General features: G+C 41.2%; 1 protein-coding gene across 2 annotated transcripts; it reads left to right on the forward strand.

Moving 5' to 3' along the window:
• The first annotated feature begins 13,950 nt into the window (after nucleotides 1–13,950).
• F2RL1 (F2R like trypsin receptor 1) lies at nucleotides 13,951–20,221 on the forward strand. 2 transcript variants are annotated; one of them, XM_088054272.1, is made up of 2 exons: nucleotides 13,951–14,009; nucleotides 17,411–20,221. In XM_088054272.1, exon 2 carries the CDS (start codon nucleotides 17,425–17,427, stop codon nucleotides 18,511–18,513), a length of 1,089 nt encoding a protein of 362 aa, XP_087910398.1. In that variant the 5' UTR covers nucleotides 13,951–14,009; nucleotides 17,411–17,424; the 3' UTR covers nucleotides 18,514–20,221. The 2 variants fall into 2 exon arrangements, with proteins under 2 accessions (XP_087910398.1, XP_014116532.1); XM_014261057.2 differs by having other exon boundaries at nucleotides 13,956–14,082.
• The last annotated feature ends 1,028 nt before the right edge of the window (nucleotides 20,222–21,249 follow it).

A 21,249-nucleotide genomic window follows, 5' to 3' on the forward strand; every position in this document is an offset into this window, starting at 1 on the left:
ATAAAAAAACCCTTGTACTTCATCAGGTCAGGAAAGGTAATACAGTTATGACTCCATCCCAGAAAAACCGGATCAACCAGCTTTTCTGCTAAAGTCTAAACAAGCCTAAACACACTAGGCAGAATAAAATCTAACATTTTCTTTATTTCAAATCCCTGGAACCACAGATTGGTAGGTACGTTGAAAAGCATTTGGCTTCATTTTGCAGAAAATGCACAATGGTAAGGCTAGTGTTGAAGCTGCCAGCATCAAGTGATATGTTGAATTAAATATTCATCATTAACCTTTGCAGCCCTAGGAATATACCTTTCACTGACCAAACATTTGTGAAACATTTAGACTTTCTTATTTCCCACACTCATACTCCTAATTAAATTTCCATCAAACCCCGTGACGATAGATATTATACTGAGTAGCTGTAACAACCATGCAGAACTCATAGGGAGCAAAAATCCAAGTACTGCTGCTCCTACACTTCAGTCTTTTACACTGTTTTGAAAAAAGTTATTTCTTGGCAGTTCAAAGACTATACAGAGGTAAGATCATATTGTTTCAATGTAAAATTATTAAATGTAGTGTAAAAAGGTTTACTTGGATTTAGCAAAGGAAACTGGTGGATGTGAGTTCATCAGGGACCTTCCCTTAGCAGCAAAGGAAACTGGCAGGAGATCTCTGATCTCACCCTGCTGCAGTAATACTTGGTTGGGAGAGAGGGAAAAAACGGGGAACACAGCTGCTCACTCATCAAGAGCCAGAATTGTGAGCTTAGCTGCCTTAAGCACAGCAGAAATAGTGCCAGGCAATAGGACAAGAAGCAATGGCCAGAAACTTATACACAGGAAATTCTACCTGAACATGAGGAAAAAGTTATTTACTGTGCAGGTGACCAGATGCTGGAACAGATTGACCAGAGATGTCATAGAGAATTTCACTGGAGATATTCAAGACCTATCTGGATACAATCCCGTGCCATGTCCTCTGGGATGACCCTGCTGGAGCAGGGAGGTTGGACAACATGACCCACTGGGGTCCCTTCCAACCTGACCCATTCTGTGATTCTGTGAGAAAGAGGGAGAAACTGCCTGCAGAAGCCAAGCCCAGACTTGCAGTGGATACTGAACTAGAACCTTGGCAGAAGCAGGGATGTGAAGTCTCTGTAACAGACCCTGGCTTGTGCCAAGTACACCACTACCTGAGAACTGGAAACAGGCCATCAAAAAACCTCACAAGATTATTCCTCACTAGAAGTTAGTGAAGACAGGTTCTCACTGAATGCTTTCATGCCTGCATCTTGGGGTGAAACATCTCACTTCACCTAGCAACCAAATTAGTGAAAATTGCCTGGGATTGGTACAATCCAGTGCAACTGGAATAAATACAACAGTCAGAAGAAACTATTTTATCTCTCCTGAAGGAATTAACTGCTTGCTCTTTGCACTGGAGCTGATTAGCAATCCGAGTCCAGCTCCCTCCCTGTGCATCCCTTAGAGACATTTAACAGTTTTAGGCAGAAAGAGGAGAAAAGGAAAATGTTTCCTGATTCTGTGCCTTGCAGCAATAGCCCCACATTTATGGTGTGTTGTGTTCAGGTAATCAGGATAGGGTTGTTGGTGTACAGTCCTGCATGGGTTCACTTCTCCCTGCCACCCCAAGGGAAGTCAGGCAGAACCAGAGACAATGTGGCATCGGGAGGTATGACATTCCTATGTGGTCCTGCAGCAAGGCAGATGGAAGTTTTCTGTCTTTCCCATCCTCTTAACAGTCTTTCATTTCCACTTCTTCAGTGGTGAAAGTGACTGCTCTGCACATGCAGCAAATAACCTGCAAATCCTAACAGCTCTTTGCTTCTAAATATGTATTGTCTAAGAATTTTCATAATCAGTGTCTAGAACATATTACATATAGGACATAAACACGTTTTGTATGTGCAGTTCAAAAGTTAGAAATATTTCAGATGAATAGAAGAATAAATATTTTTCTAAATATGAATGATAATAATTACTATGTTTTCATTAAACTTAAAAAGAGTTATACCATTCATAATAAAATTATTTTTGGTCATAACACTAGCTTTTTTTAATACTGTGGTAGGCTTCAATTTTGGACCAATTAACAATATTGAATACGATAAAGTGTTTGTAGTTTTTCCCTGATTGTGCAGAGAGTGGGAGGTGGGGTGAGACACTGGGAGGGGACAAGGGTGTATCCTGCCACACTGAATAAACACTGTGAGAGCAGACAAGGATCCCTGTGTGGAAAGCCTGTGACTCAAAACAGCTGCATGGATCTCCCCCTCACATCCTTAGTACTGGGAGTTTCCAAATCATTTTTAGGCGTCCTGGTCAACTGACACACTTTTTCCATTAAACTAATTTCTTTGTGGACATCGGGCTCTGCTTCTAGATAGACCACTGATAAAATAATTACAGAAGTAGTTCCAATCTCTGCATTTTTTCATAAATGATCCCTAAGTAGAACAAAAGCAGCCCCCTCTCGTCATTAAGTCACCTTAATGACGATGGCAAGAATTCCCAAAACAGTTATCTGCAAACCACTTGAATTATGGTGAAACAGCAGCATTTACTGGAGTTAGAGAAAGGGATAACACCAAAACTATGAGAAGACCATATATGCTCAAACCAAACGGACACATCTCTTCCATGTTAGAGAACTGGGAGATACATGGGTTCAAACAGAGACTTCTCCTTCAGCTTTTCTAATTTGCCCATCCCAAAGATACAACTAACAATAACTGCAAGAAAGGTATATCACACAGCAGCATGTACACAGAGCTGCCCTATCCTTCCACAGATAACTTTTGATGCAGGGAATTCTGCAAAATTATGAAGTGCCAGCATCTCTCTCAAATGGTGATCTTTACTGCAGTCCACTGTTGTGGGTGCTTGCCCAGCCAAACCTACAGGTCCTGCCAATGCATGACATAGTTGGTCTCCCTGGAGAGCACAGAATGGCTCCAGGAGTCCTCTCCATCACCAAATTGTGGCTTTGTTGGCACGCAGAAGGAAATATAGAGAAGCAATGGAGGACATCAGAGTGTAACCTGAATGACATACATAACAACAAATGGCCATATTAAAGTTCAGCCTACCCCTAGGAAGAGCCAGATGGCAAATGCTCACACTATTCAAAGGAAGATCCACTGGCCTGGACACCAGCCACAACAGTCAGCATAAGTAGATGCACAGAAGAGGAGGAGGACAAATACAAATGGTATTTCCCCAATTAATCTCTCACTCAAATACTACATTCTACTCAGGGAAATTCTCAAGTTAGTTATGGTTTGTCTCTTTAGTAATCCACAAGAGTTGCACCATCTTCCTGGGAAATTACGGAAACCTCTTGTATGCCCAGCATCATTTGTCGAGAAACTTCACAAGTCTCCTACCTCCTGGACATCCTTTGTGCCATGATTTTTATATCTGAACTTGGTTCAAAGTATTTGAGTGGTTGACCCCAGCCCCTAGTTGTGTAGAACAGGTTGTGAATAGACTGAAGTGTTCCCAGCTGCCTCATCAGGTCTTACACAAATGTGATTCAATACTTTCTATCATGTGCCATAAATACTGCTGGACACTTGTCAAAGACTAAATTGTTAATGTAATCATTTTGTATGCTATGCCCAGCTGTAGAAGTTAACTTTAATCCCGTTCAATGTAGCTTACAAGAACCATTGGTATATCTATTGCTTAACTTCCTTGATATTAATCTATTGGCATAAAACTACAATAGTCAAGATATTAACCCCTGCCAGAACAGACAGTGCAAAAACAATAATTTCTTTATATATCTTTAAATATCATAAACCACAACTGTTGCCACATAAACTGCCTGACTCACTCGTTGCCCTTGGACTTTTTAAACACATATCTGAAACACTCTCTCTTTTACATCAACACAGGCATGACATCAACTAGACGGGAGAACTGATGCTGTTAAAATTCTGCCTCTCTTCGGATAAGTACGCAATGACTCTTATGCAGCCTAAGGGCCTACCCATGTGGATGGTATGGGATAGTATAAGTCAATGCACATTGTGAAGAAAAAAATATGTGGTCTTTCAAGTATTTTTCTTTTTTCCCATCCTTCTACCAGATGGCAGTTGCAATACTTCACTATCATGATGACTAGAAAAATTACAATTGTTCATATCTTATTTAGATCACTGAAATATTAAGAACCCATGTACATAACATGGATATGCTGACATACCTGCTAAAGTCAGGTCAAATTCATGGTCAGAAGTTAATAAATGCATGATTCTGTTAAAATTTTCACAATTGGTTAGGAGATGTGGCCAAAATGTTGTATTTCATACCTGCAACTTACACGGCAATTCAGAGTAGCAGCTATCATAAACTTCCAAAGGCTGCAGAATAAAAATGGGGAAATAATCAGATACTGTACAAACCTTAGACTCATTCAATTTTAGAATATAATACTGTGATTCAATAAATCATACTTTCCTAACAGTTATGATTTTTAATTATTTATTACAAGTATCAATTTTCGAGGATGAGTAAGAGACAGGTCCTAAAAATAGAAAGTTGATGAAGTAACTACAAAGAGAAAAACTGTTTAGAATAGGGGAGTTTTCAGATTTAGGAATTTTGTCCATAAGTCCTTCTTTATTCTACAATGTTCATATTGTTCATATAATCTTTACATCAGTCAGCCCTGTCATGAATGAATGTCACATATTTATCTATTCAACTGAACTAAAATCTTGGTGCAGAGATCTTCCATGAAGCTCTCTGAATTAATTTCTATTTTGTTCTTTGCAAGTATCATTTGGCATCTAAAAAGATTCTCTGATTAGACAGATCCCAGCATTAGCAACTGCTTAATTAGTGTGCACAGGATTTCATTGCTGCCATTAAATGGATGCTGACTATTGGCATTCACAAGTGAGAATGGCATTACTGTTTGGGAAAACTCTAAGGTCAAGGAACCATCAACAATTCCCAGAGTTCATCAACCCCTAAAGCTGTCTCAGAACATATCTACACTGTAATAATTACATAATGTCAACAAAACTGAGGTAATCCAACATCATCTGAAACTGACATGGGCAGAATGCACTGGCCAAATCACAGCTCACATTGTATCAGCTGTTCACTGCAGCAGTAAAGCATCACCTGCCTTTTATTGACTGTGGCTTAGATTAAAGCAAGGTTACAGTTTTAACATGGTGTAGGTTTCATGAGACTCTTCTGAGGAAGACTCTTCTTTCTCTCACATAACTGCCCCTCAGCTCATCCCTGCTTCTCCATATAAACTCTTCCCCTCAGCGGATTTGCTGTGGATTTACTTAAATGCTGGCCATTATGTTGCAATTCTGCTAAGCAGATAAAGGGATCATGACGGAAAGAAAAAAGTATCAAGTCATCACTCATAAATTACTGCTTTTTTCCTTGATTTGTGAATTCCTTTTCCACAGGCATCCCCTATCAACAAGCTAGAAGGAGTCAAAAATTCTGACAACTGTGATGTCAGGAGTAATAAGAGTGGGGTAGCAGAATAACACCCAAAAATATGTATACTTCTAGTAAACTGAGAAACATGAAAAGGCTGGTGGAAGTAGATGCATGAAGTACTGGTCTTTGAAGGTGACCAAGTATGGGATTCAATGTCACTCTTCATGCTCTTTATCTCAGACTAAAAAAGCAGTTATTCCCAGTGTTCACCAAACTTTGTGGTTTGTGATTGGCATTTTTCCACACCTGTGGTCTAGCTCCTCAAAATGGGTACAAATCCCATGGGGCTCCTCAGAGATCTACTGCTACTCTGAAACCTAGTTGGTGATGGTCTTCCTCAGTGCTCCACCTGGTGCTTCTCCCTCTGGGCTCCTGGTCTTTCACTTGATTGGGAAAACTGTCATTGTCTGTGTGGTGGGGAAGCAAGAATGCAGGGGGGCTGAACAAGTTTCTCTCTCAAAGATAAAAACCTGATGATCTCAGCAAGAGTCCTCCTTGTTGCCTGACTCACAATTGCTCAGTAATGTTGAACATGACCTAAAAATCTGAAGTGTTCCTAGCCAGAATCAGATTAGACAGGGTTTAGAAAGCAGTACAATAGCATTTTTTATTTATTTTTTTTTTAACAGAGGTACACCTCTATGAAACCACTGAGGGTGACTTACAAGGTAGAACATTATATCAAACCTTAGTGTTTTCAGATTCTAAACAAAAGTAAGACCACTAATGTCAGTATAATGAATGACTGGGATTTGATTTAGCTAGGAACATTGTTGTACAGTCACTAATGACTGTGCTGGAGGCATTACTTCTGTGCTCATGGCATCACCTAATCCTCCTACCAGGATGAGCTAGACATACCTACATCATTCCTGTTTATCTAAACTTTAAAAGTGCCAGTGATGGATGTCCTACAGATTCCCTAGAAAATGAGTGCTCAGTAAAACTGGTGCTTGTTAAAACTGTTGATTGTTAAAACGTTTTTCCTAATAACTAGCTTTGCCAACACTTCAGTCCACTCAGTGAACATAGAAAATATGCTGCAGCCCTGGACATATTTTAGGTACATCATCAGGTCCCTCCACAATCTTCTTTAGACTAAACAAATCTTTAGAATACAAACATTCTTCAGGTTGTTCCAGCTGTTTACATCATCTCTGGACTTTGCCTGGTTTTCTTTAGGGAAGATTTGGATGGAGTAAAGAACATCCAACAAATAGTACATTGGTGCTCAGTGGAGCAGCAAACTACACAGAAGTATGTTACAGACAACAGCCTTCTTTGATGCAAGACAACACTGTAGGCACACAGTATGTTTGTGATCCACTATGTAACAATTCAGACTGCCTGAAGAGGAACTGCGATTTTATACACTCCACCCTATATTCCTTCCAGCATAGAAGTACAAACAAGGCAAGAATTTTAATAAATCCATATTGAAAATAAATTTCAATTCCCTTCAAAACAGCTTTACAAACTCAGCCTAAACTTGTGACTGTGCTGATGAGTGGCGAGCAGTCTGCACATCCCTTTCTTTGCCTTCTATCTATGCAGAGAGAGCTCTTCCCCAGTTTTCAACAGCAGCAGGATAAGAAGTCAGTAGTAGCTGAATCGTGGTATTTCAAGTGTATATATACATCTTAGAGGCGTAAGTACAAGATCAAGTGTTTTTGTGAGCAGACTACATAGAAAGACTGAATATGATGTCAAAACTAAATCCCTTTCAAAATGTATGTGTTGCATCCCAGGAGCTGATAGGGGATGCTGTTTGTGGGATACCCTGGGATGGGATCCCCATTTAAGGAATGTTCTCCCACAGTCCTTCACTGTTAATGTACTCCAATTACATTACCCCTTGTCCTGGCCCCAGAGTTATGTCATCCCTGTTCTCCACCCCAGTTCTAGAATGTTCCCTGGCTTTTCTATTGGCCCCCATTCCCTGTCACTCCTCCCCTGGACCCTGGCTGGCTGCCATCCTTTAACCATGTCTCTGCACCACCCCTGTGCCCTCAACCCACTGGCCCTCAAACCTGTTGCTCCGCCCTTCCCTGTCTGTATATAATCCTGGACCAGCCTCTGATCTTGGTCCTTTGTCCCTTGTCACTTTCTCAGTGAGAATAAATTCCCCAGGAACACCATACAAAGAACCCTTCTGTCTTTCATCAGCATAAGAGAACATCATGGTGCATGAGCGTCTGGTGCGCTGAGCTATCCTCTTTCCTTGGAGACAGAACTCTCGGGAAGGCGGTGGTCTCAGCAGCTCCTGCCATGCTGCTGCACATATGCACAAGAATGTTAAGACTGAACAAATTGAAGCATCTCCTCATTTCCAATTGCTTGATTTTAGTACCTTTATTTTATTTCATGCAGGGACAGCTGAAGACAGATGTACCACAGGCTAAACAACTGTCAACACAAGTACAGAAGCACTGCTTTACACTCTGCTTAGACCAACCGTTCTGTTAAATTCACTTGTCCTCTGTCACTGCAAGGTCATGGTGAACATGAGTCACCTCTATACTTCTGTGTCAGCATGAAGCCTGTTTTGCGCCATCTATGTTTTTACCCCTTAGGCACTGAGAATACCTAACATTTTAACCTAGACCTTTAATCATGTTTCTCATGTCTCCATCCCCCATCCTGGATCTTGCTTTTGAGAAAAGTGAAAATATACAGAGTTAAAAGCCAAACACAGAAACAAACACAGGACAATGCTGGCAGAAAGTCAGGAAAATCAGGATGGTACCCAGTAACCATTAAGAGATCACCTAAAAGAACCAATACTACCTAAATGTTCTGCCAGCACAGTGACCCCAAAATGCCATAAATTATTATCCTACCCACACTGGCACCTCAAGTAGTGACAACATAATAACACATCAGCACAACAGGCTAATAAAGTACATATTTTTCCATGGCCAGATTTTCAAAAATGTGCAAGAAACTTGGTGTACATGAAATAAGGGAAGGAGGTAACAGACTTCCTAAATACAAAATGAAATAAAATGGATCCTTGCTCACAGAGAAACAGAAAACATACAGCTGCTGCCCATAATCTCTCATTTCCTAAACTCCTTGTGATGCAGTGCTGGATTTTTCCCCAGCCAGCTCCCAGCACTGGGCCAAGAGTGGGCTGCTCCTGGAAAGGAGGGCAGCTTAGGGATTATGCTCTACTGCACAGGCTGTCCAGCGTTGAGGGCAGGAGTAAGGACGAGGGAGAGGTCTTCCATGTGGCTTCCAAAAGGGATTTATTCTTTTGAAGGTTCCAGGGAGGAAAGACAAAACATACAGGGTGTACAGCAACTTAGATATGGGGGAGGAGCAAGAGGCGTGTACAAATCATGAACCAATAGGGAAGACTTATGGGTGGAGCACAAGGCAGGGTTACATAAAGCATAAGCCAATGGGGAAGACAAGGGGTGGAGAGTGGGGCACAAGGGCCAATGGGGCTTGGAAGAATAGGAGAATTCCAAATGGGGCGGTGCAGGCAGGGGGTTGGCACAAGGGAGGACTGACAACTTAACGGAAGGGGGAACACGGAACATTCGGGAACAAGGTGCAGGTATCAAGGTGGATTGGCAACTGGGGTAGGAGGGCACAACTGGGACTAAAGTATTAACGTGGGGGGGGTACAACTTAACAATAAAGAAGATAATTGAATCAAATATAATGAACAAAAAGGCACCGCAACGCCTTGCTAGACACACATAGAGCAAAGGCATTAGTGACAACTCTTACCTAGTACTTAACGAGTCTGCCAGCAAGGCCAACCAACTGAGCAGGAAATAGATACCTGTTCAAAGGCTCAGGAAAATAAGCAAGAGAGACCACTTGGGATGGCACAGAGGATTTTAAGAATGAGATACAGAAGGAGGGACTATAAAGAACTTAATCATGTTGAAATGAGTCGTCAAAAATGCTTATTATATCTACAGTCCCGATCTTGCCCTACTAAAGCAGAGTGTTGCTGTAACTTAGTACCAAAGTATTCCCTAGTTTCCAAGAAGACAGGTGGCTAGCCTGAAGGCAGGCTAAAGCACTGTGATATAATGCATCAGCTCTTCTGAATCAAAAATTAAATTAGTTTTTGAAATTAAATTCTTCACATTGTTTCATTTGACCCAAACTTCACCCTCTTTCGAGAATACTTCCACTGGGCACATTCTTTGAAGGATATTTTAAGTGCTGTGCCAGCCCTACAAGACATACTGATTTTTAAAGTTAGGGTATTTTTATTTCTTCTCCCTTCTAAAACCAAATTTTTCTTGCTCCTTAAAAAAAAAAAAAAAATCCATATATTTCTGTCAGACATATGGCACAAATAACCATCCTCTACCTTCTCCCCCAGTGCTGTACAATTAAAATATGCCACATACTAAAAAGATATTTGCCATCCGAATTCAGAAACTCCCATGGAGCAAAGAAGTACACAAAACAAACTCTACATAATAAAAAAGCTCCCACCCATTTATTCTAGCACAAACTTCACGAGTACTAACAAGTGCCTTGCAATAAAACCATGTTGATTTCTCAAATAAAGGGGTAACAAGTGTCTTTGACAGTAACACATATTCATGATTACATGACATCACCATGCTGTTAATATGACTCAAGACCCAAGGAGTATATGCCAGAAGGTCACCTTTGGAGCCCCTGTGCTAAACTGTGTTAAAACCACACTCACTACCTACTCAAAGTACAAGGGAGGGTGTATTTCCAGTAATGGCCTTTGTCCCATGGTGCACAAGACTCTCATGACAACATGCTCCAAACAAACATTGACAGAGCAAGGAATTACAAACTGTTGTTCAGTTACCTTTGTCAGCTTTGAGTATGCTTTGATAAGCAATGATGTGCAAGTTCAAAGCTCCTTTCAAGTCACTGTATTAAAAACTATTTTTCCCTACTCATTATAATATAACATAGGAGTATAACTACTTTAATATTTATATATAGTATATATTTATTATATATATATGTACACAGACACACATAGATATAGTTGACGTAGATATGTAACAGAAATAAAATGTACAGCAAAAAACCCAAGAAACTACCAATTTGTAACAAAGAATTAAGGTTTCATAAGCTTCTACAGTCACGTACTCACTTCTTCTGTCAGTTGTATTTATCTCAGTTATTATTCAATGATAAACAAATATGAACAACAGCACAGTTGCTTTGTGTTTATTTACAAATAGTTTATTTTCTTTCCAAACTGTTTGATAAACGACACGCTAGGACTGCAAAGAGGTTTGACAAATAAGTTGTCTTCAATAAAGACATCTAAAATCAGCAAGTTTTGACATTGCTCTGTTGAGAAGTTCTAGTGATTGAGCAGGGGTAAGACCATTTCTAGTTTCTATTAAATATTTTTTAAGTCATGGAGAAGAACTAATTTATAGACTATATGTGGGGAAAGACTATACATGGGGAATCTTCGTAACAAATATTACCTCTTCTGAAAGTGTAAACTAGGAGCTCTAATTTCTCAATAAATTGAGTAGAACAAAATCAGAACAAAAGCCTGACTGGCATCGCACAGACAAAGCAGCAAGAACTGCTTGGATGTGCCAAGGACCATTAGCTTGCTATAGAATCATAGAATAATTGGTGTTGGAAGAGATCTTTAATGATCATCTAGTAAAATGCCATTCCAGGGGTGGGGACACCTCTTTTAAGACCAGGTTGCTCAAAACTCCATTCAACCTGGTCTTGAACTCTTCCAGAAATTCCCCATCCACAATGTCTCTTGCCAGCCTATTCCACTGTCCCACCACTCTCACAGTAAAGAATCTCTTTCCATATGTCTTACCTAAATCTACTTTCATTTTAGCTAAATATGCTAGCCCTTGTCCTATCACTACAGGTAAAATGCTTCTCCCCACCTTTCTCAAAAGTCATCCCTCTACATAAGGCAACAATAAGGTCTCTCTTACAAGACAGGTTGATAGAGTTCTCTGATATTAAAGTCACCTGACATTCTCTCTTATAAGCTCCATTTTTCCTTGTTTGGGAATCTAATGATTCCATATTAATTATTATTTATATTTTATATTAACTATTAATATTTAGTATTTATATTGTTAATTGAAGGAAGATTATCTTCAGGTTAATTACATATTTCTGACACCTCTGTGAGAAACTACACAAATTACAAACCTATGTTGGTATCATTTCCTTACACTCACCTGGAGCAAAGTCCAGAGCTGCATTTGCAGAAGATGCACTTGCAGCAACATGTACTTCTACACACAGCCGCAGGGCTTCTCCAGTTGCAGCTCTGGTCTGTCACGGGACAGCTGGGACCAGATTTTACTTAACAACAGCAATGAATACTTTTCCCATGTGTGCTCAGTCCCTTCCACTGTTGCTGGATCCAAGCAAGAGAGAAGGATCTGTCTGCTTTGAATGTAAAGGGGACAAAAAGGTGGACTAGATGGAATAAATCAAGAGAGAACTAATAATGAAAACTAACTGGCAAGAGAGCGCTGGCTACAGCAGAACTGGATGAGAGAAAGACTGACCACCCCGTAGTAATAGAGATCTAAGAGGAAAAACTAGACACTAGTAAAGGGAGGCTAGAAAAAAAGCCAAATGAGAAGACTACGGCTCACTGGACAAGGTGATTAAAAGCAGGATTAAATGCCTGTTAAATGGTTTATAATGGTAAAGTAAATAAAACAGCTCTGAAAATGAGAGAGAGAGAGGCAGGGAGGGAGACTGGAGGGATGAGCTATGACTTTCCCAGTGTTTATTAAGAAGGCTGGGACTTAGATGAGAAATCCATAAACCGTGCGGATGACAAGGAGGAACTGTGGTTCAAGTATGCAGAAACTTATAACAGACTCAAAACCAAGAGGCCCTTAATGTCAATTCTGACAACCAAAACTTCTCAGTACCATTTACCTTCATCTCTCTGTACTCCCAGACATCTATTCCCAGCTGTATCTCATGACCATCACAAAAAGACAAAAAAAGAGTTTTCTCTTTCAGAACCATGTAAAACAGTATATTCATACCATTAAAAAGCGGGGGGAAAAGGCAATTTTATCACTGTTTGAACACAGAGTATTTTGCAGACTAAGGCAGAAAAAGCACTACTGTCTGCGGGAGTTAACCAGGGCTGAATACATGGTTTTAACTTTGGAATTTGGTAAGCAGTGTGCTTGGTTTGACAACCACAAAAACCTTCAAAATTCTTATCTGTGCAGATAAATAGAAAACACCAATTACATGATTTGTGCTTAATTTTGTTCCTGAAATCCCTATTTGCAAAATCAAAGGGAAGCTGATGTATTCTAAGCTTAAGTGAAGCTGCCAAGTGAAAACATACCTTACTTACCTTTTCTTATTGGGTCATGCCACCAAATCTGGGTTAAGCAGCAATTGCGTATCTTCCTGCCTATCTGTCACATGACAAATGTAACCCATATATGATAGATCTGGGCCCAGTGCTGTTTAACTTGTTCATCCATGACTTGAATGACAGGCCAGATGCCTCCTCAGAGAGTTTGCTGACAACACAAAGCTGGGAAGAGTGCTGTGCAGCAGCCCTTGACAGACTGGATCCCATCAATGTCTTTAAAGATCTGAAGGGAGGCTGTCAAGAAGAGGGGCTAGGCTCTTAGCAGCTACCAAGCAATAGGTTAAGAGGTAACAGGCAGAAACTGAAGTTCCACCTGAACATGAACAAGAACTTCTCTACTGTGAAGGTGACAGAGCACTGAACAGATTGACCAAAGAGTGTGGTCTTCTCCAGTGGTATTCAAAAGCTGACTGGACAGGACAAAATTCTGCATAATACACTCCAGAGAACCCTGCTTGGACAGGGAGACTGGACCAGATGACTTTCTGTGGCCTCTTCCAAACTGACCTGTTCCAAGATTCCAGGATTCTGTGATGTTATAACATGGAAGAGTCAGAAACCTGAAACGCACAACGCAGTATGTTACGAGGCAGCTAGACTAACACGCTCCGACTAAACGCCCCTGGGCCCTGCCGGTGTGATCCAGAACAACCGTGCTCCGCTCCAGCAGCAGCTTGGCACCAACCGTGCCCATTGCAGCGCTGGCCGCTCCAGTGCGCTGCCCAGCGTCGGGGGCCATTAAGAGCGCAGCCACCGCGGGCAGGGCCCACCGGCGGGCTCCTGGGCGGGCGACCGCAGGCGCAGCATGAGCGGGGTAAGAGCCCGGACCCCCGGGAGCCGTTCCGCCCTTCACCGCGGTCGCCAGGCTCGGCCTGAGGCTGGCCAGCAGCCCGCGGGGCCTGCAGTGGGCCCGCCATTTTGCGCCGGGCAGACCGAAGCCGGCGGCGAGCGACTCCCACCATTTCGGGGACAGCACCTCCCTTCCCGCCCTGCGCCGTGAGGGCAGGGCCCGGCCTGGGCCCGTCCCCCGCGGGGCTGGTCCTGAGCCTGGCCGCGCCCTCCGCCCCGCCCCGCTCAGGTATCAGGTGAAACTGTCGGGAGTCAGAGTGGAGTGGAGGTGTCCGGAGCGCGGTGAGAGGATGGCTGTACGCTTCGGGTTGTGCCTACTGCTGGTGTTGCTGCTTTATGCGCTTTTGGGAGCTGCTGCCACTGTTAAAGGTGACCGGACCGGCGTGAGCTGCCAGCTCGGCTGGGATCAGAGGGACGGCCTGCCCGGCACCTCCGGCGGACTCGGCCGCCCCTCAGCCGCGGGCGGGAACTCGGCGGGGCGCTTAGCGGGGCACTCGGCGGGGCAGGTGTCTGCCCTGGCTGGGGTTCGGGGAGCCCAGAGCGGACGGGGCGGGCTTCTGCGGAGTTGAGCGGGTCGGAAAACTCGTGCGGGTGGTGTTGTGGCTGCCGGGACCAGCGGGCAGGGCTCCCCGGCCGGGAGGGAAAGCGCTTCACGGGCGGGCAGCCGGGCGCGGCGAGCAGCCCCCTCCGGGCTTGTGGGACGTTTGGGGCACGGCTTCACTCGCTTTATAGAGAACCGTACAATGGTCTGGCTTGGAAGGGATCGTAAAGCTTCCATCTAATTCCGCCCCCCCCACCCCGCCCCGTCCTGTCTGGTCTTGAACACTGCCAGAGACGGCAGATCTCTGGACAACCTGTTCCAGTGCCTCACCACCTTCACAGTAAAGAGTTTCTTCCTACTATCTAGTCTAAATCTACTCTCTTTCCATTTAAATCCATTCCGTCTGGTCCTGTCACTTAGTGGCCTTGTAAAAAGCACCTCTCCAACCTTCTTGTAGTCCCCTTCCTGCCCGCCCGCTTACGATAAACATGAAAAAACTTTAAGGAGCGCGTTCTTGTTTTTTTCCCCGATCTAAAAAGCTAGGATTCTTTTTAAATTTTTAGTCTGTGCTATAGCTTGTTGAACATAAGTGCAGTTTGAGGAAAAAAAACCTTATTACTATTTCACTGCATGCAGTTAATATTTCACCACCTTTTATAATAAACCCCATTGCCATATCTCTGCATGCCTTTGCACTGTGTCCCTCTATATTTCGTACCTGCCTTATTTACCTAATAAAATCATACGTGTAAAGATTGTATAAATATTGAAGCCAAGCATAGGATATACGTCATATACGTATTGAAGCCAAGCATACGTCTTATTTTCTCAACGGATAGATGCTAGGTAGCTGCAAATTGTGTTGTTCAGAGAGGAGTTCCTGAAATTAAACTGCTATTTAGTAGCCTAATTGTCTGACCTGGACGGAGTGGGGCATTTAGAATTCTTGGAGAAGAGAGAAAGAGGTTGCAGATCCAAAAACCATCTTCATCTTAAATTTAGTCCTATTGCGAGTATTACTTCCATGAGTAAACTAGTTAATTTTTGGATACTCCGTGCTGCTGTCACTTTTGTGTCTGCAGGGTAGACATAATCCTGTGTTTAGTATTTGGTGGTTGTATCTTCTGGACAAATGGCAGAGGTGTTGAAACAGTCTTTTGTGGGAGGAGAGAGTATACTTTTCCCGTGGGCAGATTAGCAAGTCTGCATTCTCTGTATGTGAGTCAAGCAGGGTGAAACTCGTCTTGGAAAAGAGCTCGATTGTTATGGAAAATGGTACGTGGTGAAAGAGTAAGAAGAGGATGTAGAAATGCACATACCTAACAAAGGATTGGTTGCTCGGTGAGGGAGTGTTTACCTGCAAGAGAAACAGGATACTGTCTCCTTATATGTAGAGGTTGCTAGCTGGACTGAAAAAAAGTTGCGCATGATAATTAAACTTTGCAGTCTTGAACAGTATTGTTGGTGTGATCATGGGGCTTGAATGTCTAAACAGAGAATTTTTATAATTCTGCTTTGTTGTAACTATGCCACATATAGATCAAAATGACTGTTTGGCATTTGAATTAATTTTCTTTAGGATGGTGGTTTTATTAGTATAATTTAAGCCTCTGTCTTCCTACAGTCTACTGCAAAGATTTGTCCATGTCATTGTACAGGCAAAAAGTTTTCTTGCACCTCAATTTTCCTGTGAAGGCTACCTAGGCCTAGAGATTTTTAAGTGCTCAAGTGGATCTAGGTTAACTTAATTTGAAACTCTGAAGAGTTTCAATACATGCATATTTCTGTGTACATCTCCAGAAGGTTGCAGGGTCTAGACAAGGGTCTAATGCTGTACCTCAGACTTTTGCAGTTATAATTTGAAAGGAACAGCTATCTAAAGTGGGGGCTGCTTTGGTGAATCAATACTGGAAATAGACTTCTGTATTTATCTATTTCTTGTGTAAGAATTCTTTAAAATGTAAGCTGTAAGCATTTTTTTTTTTATTTGAAGCTGTATCAACTATTTACTAACAAAGGGGCCATACTTCAACATTTTTCATGACTGTTCAGATATTCAAAAAGACATTTTTTATATTTCACTTTGGGGGCTTTGGCTAAATAAATCCACAAATATTGATAGAAACTGAGTTTAGAAATAATCCTCCCTAAGCCAGTCACCTTCCATGTCCATACTGTTTAGCTGTATGGAGATGGATGTTTGAGTTTTTGGAATAGTGTGCGTTGCAGGACATTGCTGTGCAACTTAGCCTGTCAGTGGAGGAGGACTGTGCTGTGTATGCAGGTATTTAAAATTGGGCTATCCAAAGTCTGTGCTACAGGACTTAGGAGTCAGGAGCACCTGGCTCACTCATGGTTTGTAAGCTCCCACAGCATTCAAAGAGGCAGAGCAAAGCTTGTAGTTACAGCAGTTTGTATGTGAAGCAGCCTTCATACTTCAGAGTATTTCATACTTTTAGAGCCTTCTGCTCTATCACCTGATACTTCAAGTAGAAGTGTCTCTCCTGAAGGAGATCCCGGATGAGGACCATATTGCAACTTCATGCACAGAGTTAGTATGTTCAAGTTTCTGTTCAAATACACTGTAATGTGTGGCATGCCCTAGAGTTCCTTTGTGCATGGCTTTTGGACATGACAGGCTTTCAGTTTTAGCTTATCTGAAAGTAGTGTGTTCTTTTTCTATTGCATACCTGATTTTTGGGCCATCTAGACAGGCAAAGCTTCTATTGCAATTAAATTATCCTGCTGTGAAGTTCTCTATGTCCCAGTACTCAGCTGATCTGGCACTGCTGTGTGAAAAGGTAATGGTACCCTGGGGTAGTTGAAGCAGTTTCTACTGTAACTGTTCAGGTGGTAGAAGCACCCGACAGCCCATTTTAACAGGGCATTTTTAATATCACTGGTGATGTGGGAAAGTGTTTTGGTGTCTGGTAGAATCCTTGAATTCTTTGAGGGATAGAGGTTGTTGTCTTTTGGATAATAAATTCAAAAGAAAGGGAAGATAAATTGTCAAGTGTTTGAACATCAGTCTTAATTTTTCTGTTGATAAGGCTGTCTGTAAATATTCAGAGTAAATCACTATATCTAGTTTATTTTTAAAAGGGCAAAAATCTGTATTTCAACAACAGCAACAACTTTTTTTTTTTTTCGTTTTAGAGAATGATGGATCCATGAAATCAAAAGGAAGAAGTTTCATTGGCCAGAAGGTTACAAATGCAAATAATTCTGAAGAGTTATACAAGGTGGATGAATTTGTAACGGAAGTCCTCACAGGAAAGCTAACTACAGTTTTTCTTCCCATTGTTTATATCTTTGTCTTTATAATTGGTTTGCCAACCAATGCCATGGCCCTCTGGGTCTTTTTTTTCCGAACAAAGAAGAAACATCCAGCTGTGATTTATATGGTTAACTTGGCATTAGCAGACCTTCTTTTTGTTGTCTGGTTCCCACTGAAGATTTCATACCATCTAAATGGCAATAACTGGCTATTTGGTGAAGGTCTCTGCAAAGTATTTGTTGGGTTTTTCTATGGGAATATGTACTGTTCCATCCTCTTTATGACATGTCTCAGTGTACAACGGTATTGGGTTGTAGTGAACCCCATAGTGCATTCAAAAAAGAAATCAGAAATTGCTCTGGGCATCTCCATTGCTATCTGGATACTGATTTTGTTGAGCACTATTCCACTGTATCTTGTTAATCAGACGGCATATATTTCAAATCTTAACATCACAACCTGCCATGATGTGTTGCCTGAAAATGTTTTGGCTCATGATATGTTCAGTTATTTCCTCTCACTTGCAACTGGACTCTTCTTAATCCCAGCAATCATCACAGCTGTTGCATATGTTCTAATGATTAAGACCCTGAGTGCTTCCATCATAGATGTAAGCACTGGGAAGAAAAGAAAAAGAGCAATCAAACTCATTATTGTTGTCCTGTCCATGTATCTCATCTGTTTTACACCTAGCAATGTGCTGATTATTGTGCACTATTCGCTCCTCAAAGCCTACAGCCAGAGCCATCTGTATGTGTGGTACATAACTGCGCTGTGTCTTTCTACTTTGAATAGTTGTATTGATCCATTCATCTATTATTATATTTCAAAAGACTTCAGAGACAACCTTAAATATGCTCTTCTTTGCCGAAGTGTGCGAACTACACAGAGGATGCAAGTGTCTCTCTCATCAAGCAGGAACCTCAAGAAATCAGATTCTTATTCTTCAAACTCAAGTAGGACCAATAAATCAACCTACTGAGTTTAATCTTAGGAAAGTGAACTTTTGTTATTACTGGTGAAAGGATGTGAGTGACAATAGACTTACTTTGTACAAGAGAGTCTGAAGAAACACATCTGCATTTTAATTACATTGAAGCCTGGAATTTGGAACTGACAGTTGCTTATTCTGTGTTGAAATGATAAGCAGATAAATCTTTGTGGAAAACTGGGGGGAAAATAAAGACATTTCAGATGCTGTGGGAAAATGCTGCTGACTTAGAAGTGAGTTGGGGCTGAAGGCATTCTAGTTGAATACAAAAGTTGCATAAAAGCAAAATGTCTCTGGAATATTTGCAGTATTGTTAGTATTTTTAGTTACCAGAAAAATCTGTTTTAACTGTAGTGTATTAAGCATCTGAACAGATTGTGTGTATAGGACTTTGCTCTATGTACCTGCTTACACTGAACATTTGAAGCTGTAGAGAGAAGTAGAGGAGAATCCATTTCACCATCTTGGATTAGACTGCTTGTTATCTTTGGTATAATATAATTTATATATTTTTTGCCAAGTTACTGTGCTGTAAATATTAACATAGCAAAAGCTTGCCATGTTATCCTGTTTGAGTTGACAAGCTCATCTTGTTATCAGCTAGCACTGGGATAAAATGTTAGTTGAGATTATCCACTGTTACTTAACAGTTGCCAGTACATGATCTTATATGGGGATATACAACAAAGTGTTGATGGATAGCTATTTGATTTTATAAAATGTGCCTTGTATTTTTTAAGACCTCTAAATAAGAATTTTTTTTTTTTTATAACACATTTGAGTTGGGTGTTTTCTTTTGTTTTTTTACATGCAATTCAAAAGTGGTTCAACTTGACTAATTCAGCTTGCCTGGCTTCACATAGCAAAGATGATTTTCCTAGCGGTTAATTATAAGCGTGACAACTGTAGTTGTAATGTCTAAATGGGTTAAGTAAAATTTACCTAATGACACATTTGTTTAGAGAGCAATGAAAGTAGGATGTTTTGTGATGGTATTTCAGAGGACGAAGCTAAAGTAGCAAAGTTAATATATGTCTCATTAAGAAGCAGAGGGTTTACAGCTTTAGATGACATGGAACACAAACACTTCTTGGACACAGTTTTCTCTTCCTGTTTCCTGACAAATACAGGGAAAAAAATGCATATTTATTACTGAGCTGAAGGTGTTAGCACCCTTACTGGAAAATAACTGTGGATAAGAGGCTGGAGTTCACTGTAAGAATTTGAAATTAAGAGACTTACACTGTCTTCACAAAAGGCCGTCTGAACTCTTGCCATAGTCTGTTCCCTTTATCTTGCTAAGCACCCCAGTATGCTTCCTGCCCCATATGCAGTAGTGAGTAATATGAAGAAAGGGCATCCAGTTCATGTACTTACATACCTACCTGTGTTCTGTCAGGAGTACAAAGGTTATAGGTTGTATGTTATAAAGATGATAAATGTGAGTGTAGCTGTATAATACCACAAGGAGACTGCTCATGATTCACAGATGACTGTTAAATATCTAAAATATGACATGCTTAATATAGCCTGTCTTTTGGGGGACAAAATTTATTTCTTGTCATTATTTAATCAGAAGTGCACTAAGCACTGTTTATGTATCTATACTCTGTTCATTGTTTCTTTCCTGTCATTCCTATCAAAAACTACTCTATATTAATCACCTCGTGTGAAGGAAAGTGCTGTTCCTCTTGACCATTTCTCCCTTCTAGCTTTCATCTGCAGGTTGGCAAAGCAGACTGCAATGAAGGATCTTTCTTACCTGTGGCAACAGTGGAGTTCTGCCAATTACGTGAATAAGAATCAGATGGTACTCCAGTATGTTGAAAGCTTGTTGAGAAAGAAGTTTTAATAAATAGAATTATTTCTTTTTAAATCAAGGTTCTACAATGTGTGACGAATTTTAGAGAATACTATTCAAGGATCTCACAGTCCTTTAAGTGGCGTTTTCCCCCTCTGTGGCTTTATTGCAAATGCTTATCCTGAATTTAGCATGAATTAATTTGCTTCAATTAACATAGCAGTTAGGCTAGGCTGGTTGTTAATTCAATTTGATTCAGTTCCTTGAACTGGCAGTTATGTGCCTGTGCAGCCAGGTAGTGGTGGGGTAGGAACATACAGCCTAGGAGAGTTGTGGTAGTTGCTTAAACCTGTTTTCGGGGGGAGTGGATAAGGGGAGGCTGTACTCTTTGGCAGTGTTGGCTAATATAAAGATTATTGTCTTCAGTTTACAGAAAATATATTTCCAAACAGTGCCAACTTTGCAATTCAAACACTAAGAGAATGAAAAAACTCTCCCTACCTATTGCTGATTAAAGGTTTAGATGCTAAAAAAACAATCACTACAACATTCATGAAAACATCAGGGAGTTGAAAATTGGTGTATTTTATGTGCACCGTGTCAAGCTTTCACAAGCAGCTCAAGCTTATGCTGCACCTGAGAAGTAGATTAGCCTTTCCTGCTATTTGTGTGATCGCACTGTTTCCTCATACTGTCATCAGCAAGTGTGACCTTGGGGTGGATTGGATCAGTTCTGGGTTAAAGTTAAACCAGGAGGATGGTTGAAAGTTTGCTTCTGGCTTGGAACAGTATTTGGTTGTTTTGCTGGATGAGCTTTTTGTTCAGAACAAGGGAGATGCTCAGACTCTCACCACCAACATCCTTCCACTGTGCAACTGCAAGTTGACTCAAACCCCCCAGAGTGGCCCGGCTAGCTCAGTGATGAG

This window comes from Pseudopodoces humilis, chromosome 4 (assembly GCF_049639895.1).
Source record: "Pseudopodoces humilis isolate 2021_Gansu_Grassland_sample_001 chromosome 4, ASM4963989v1, whole genome shotgun sequence".
NCBI classification, from domain to species: Eukaryota; Metazoa; Chordata; class Aves; order Passeriformes; family Paridae; genus Pseudopodoces; species Pseudopodoces humilis.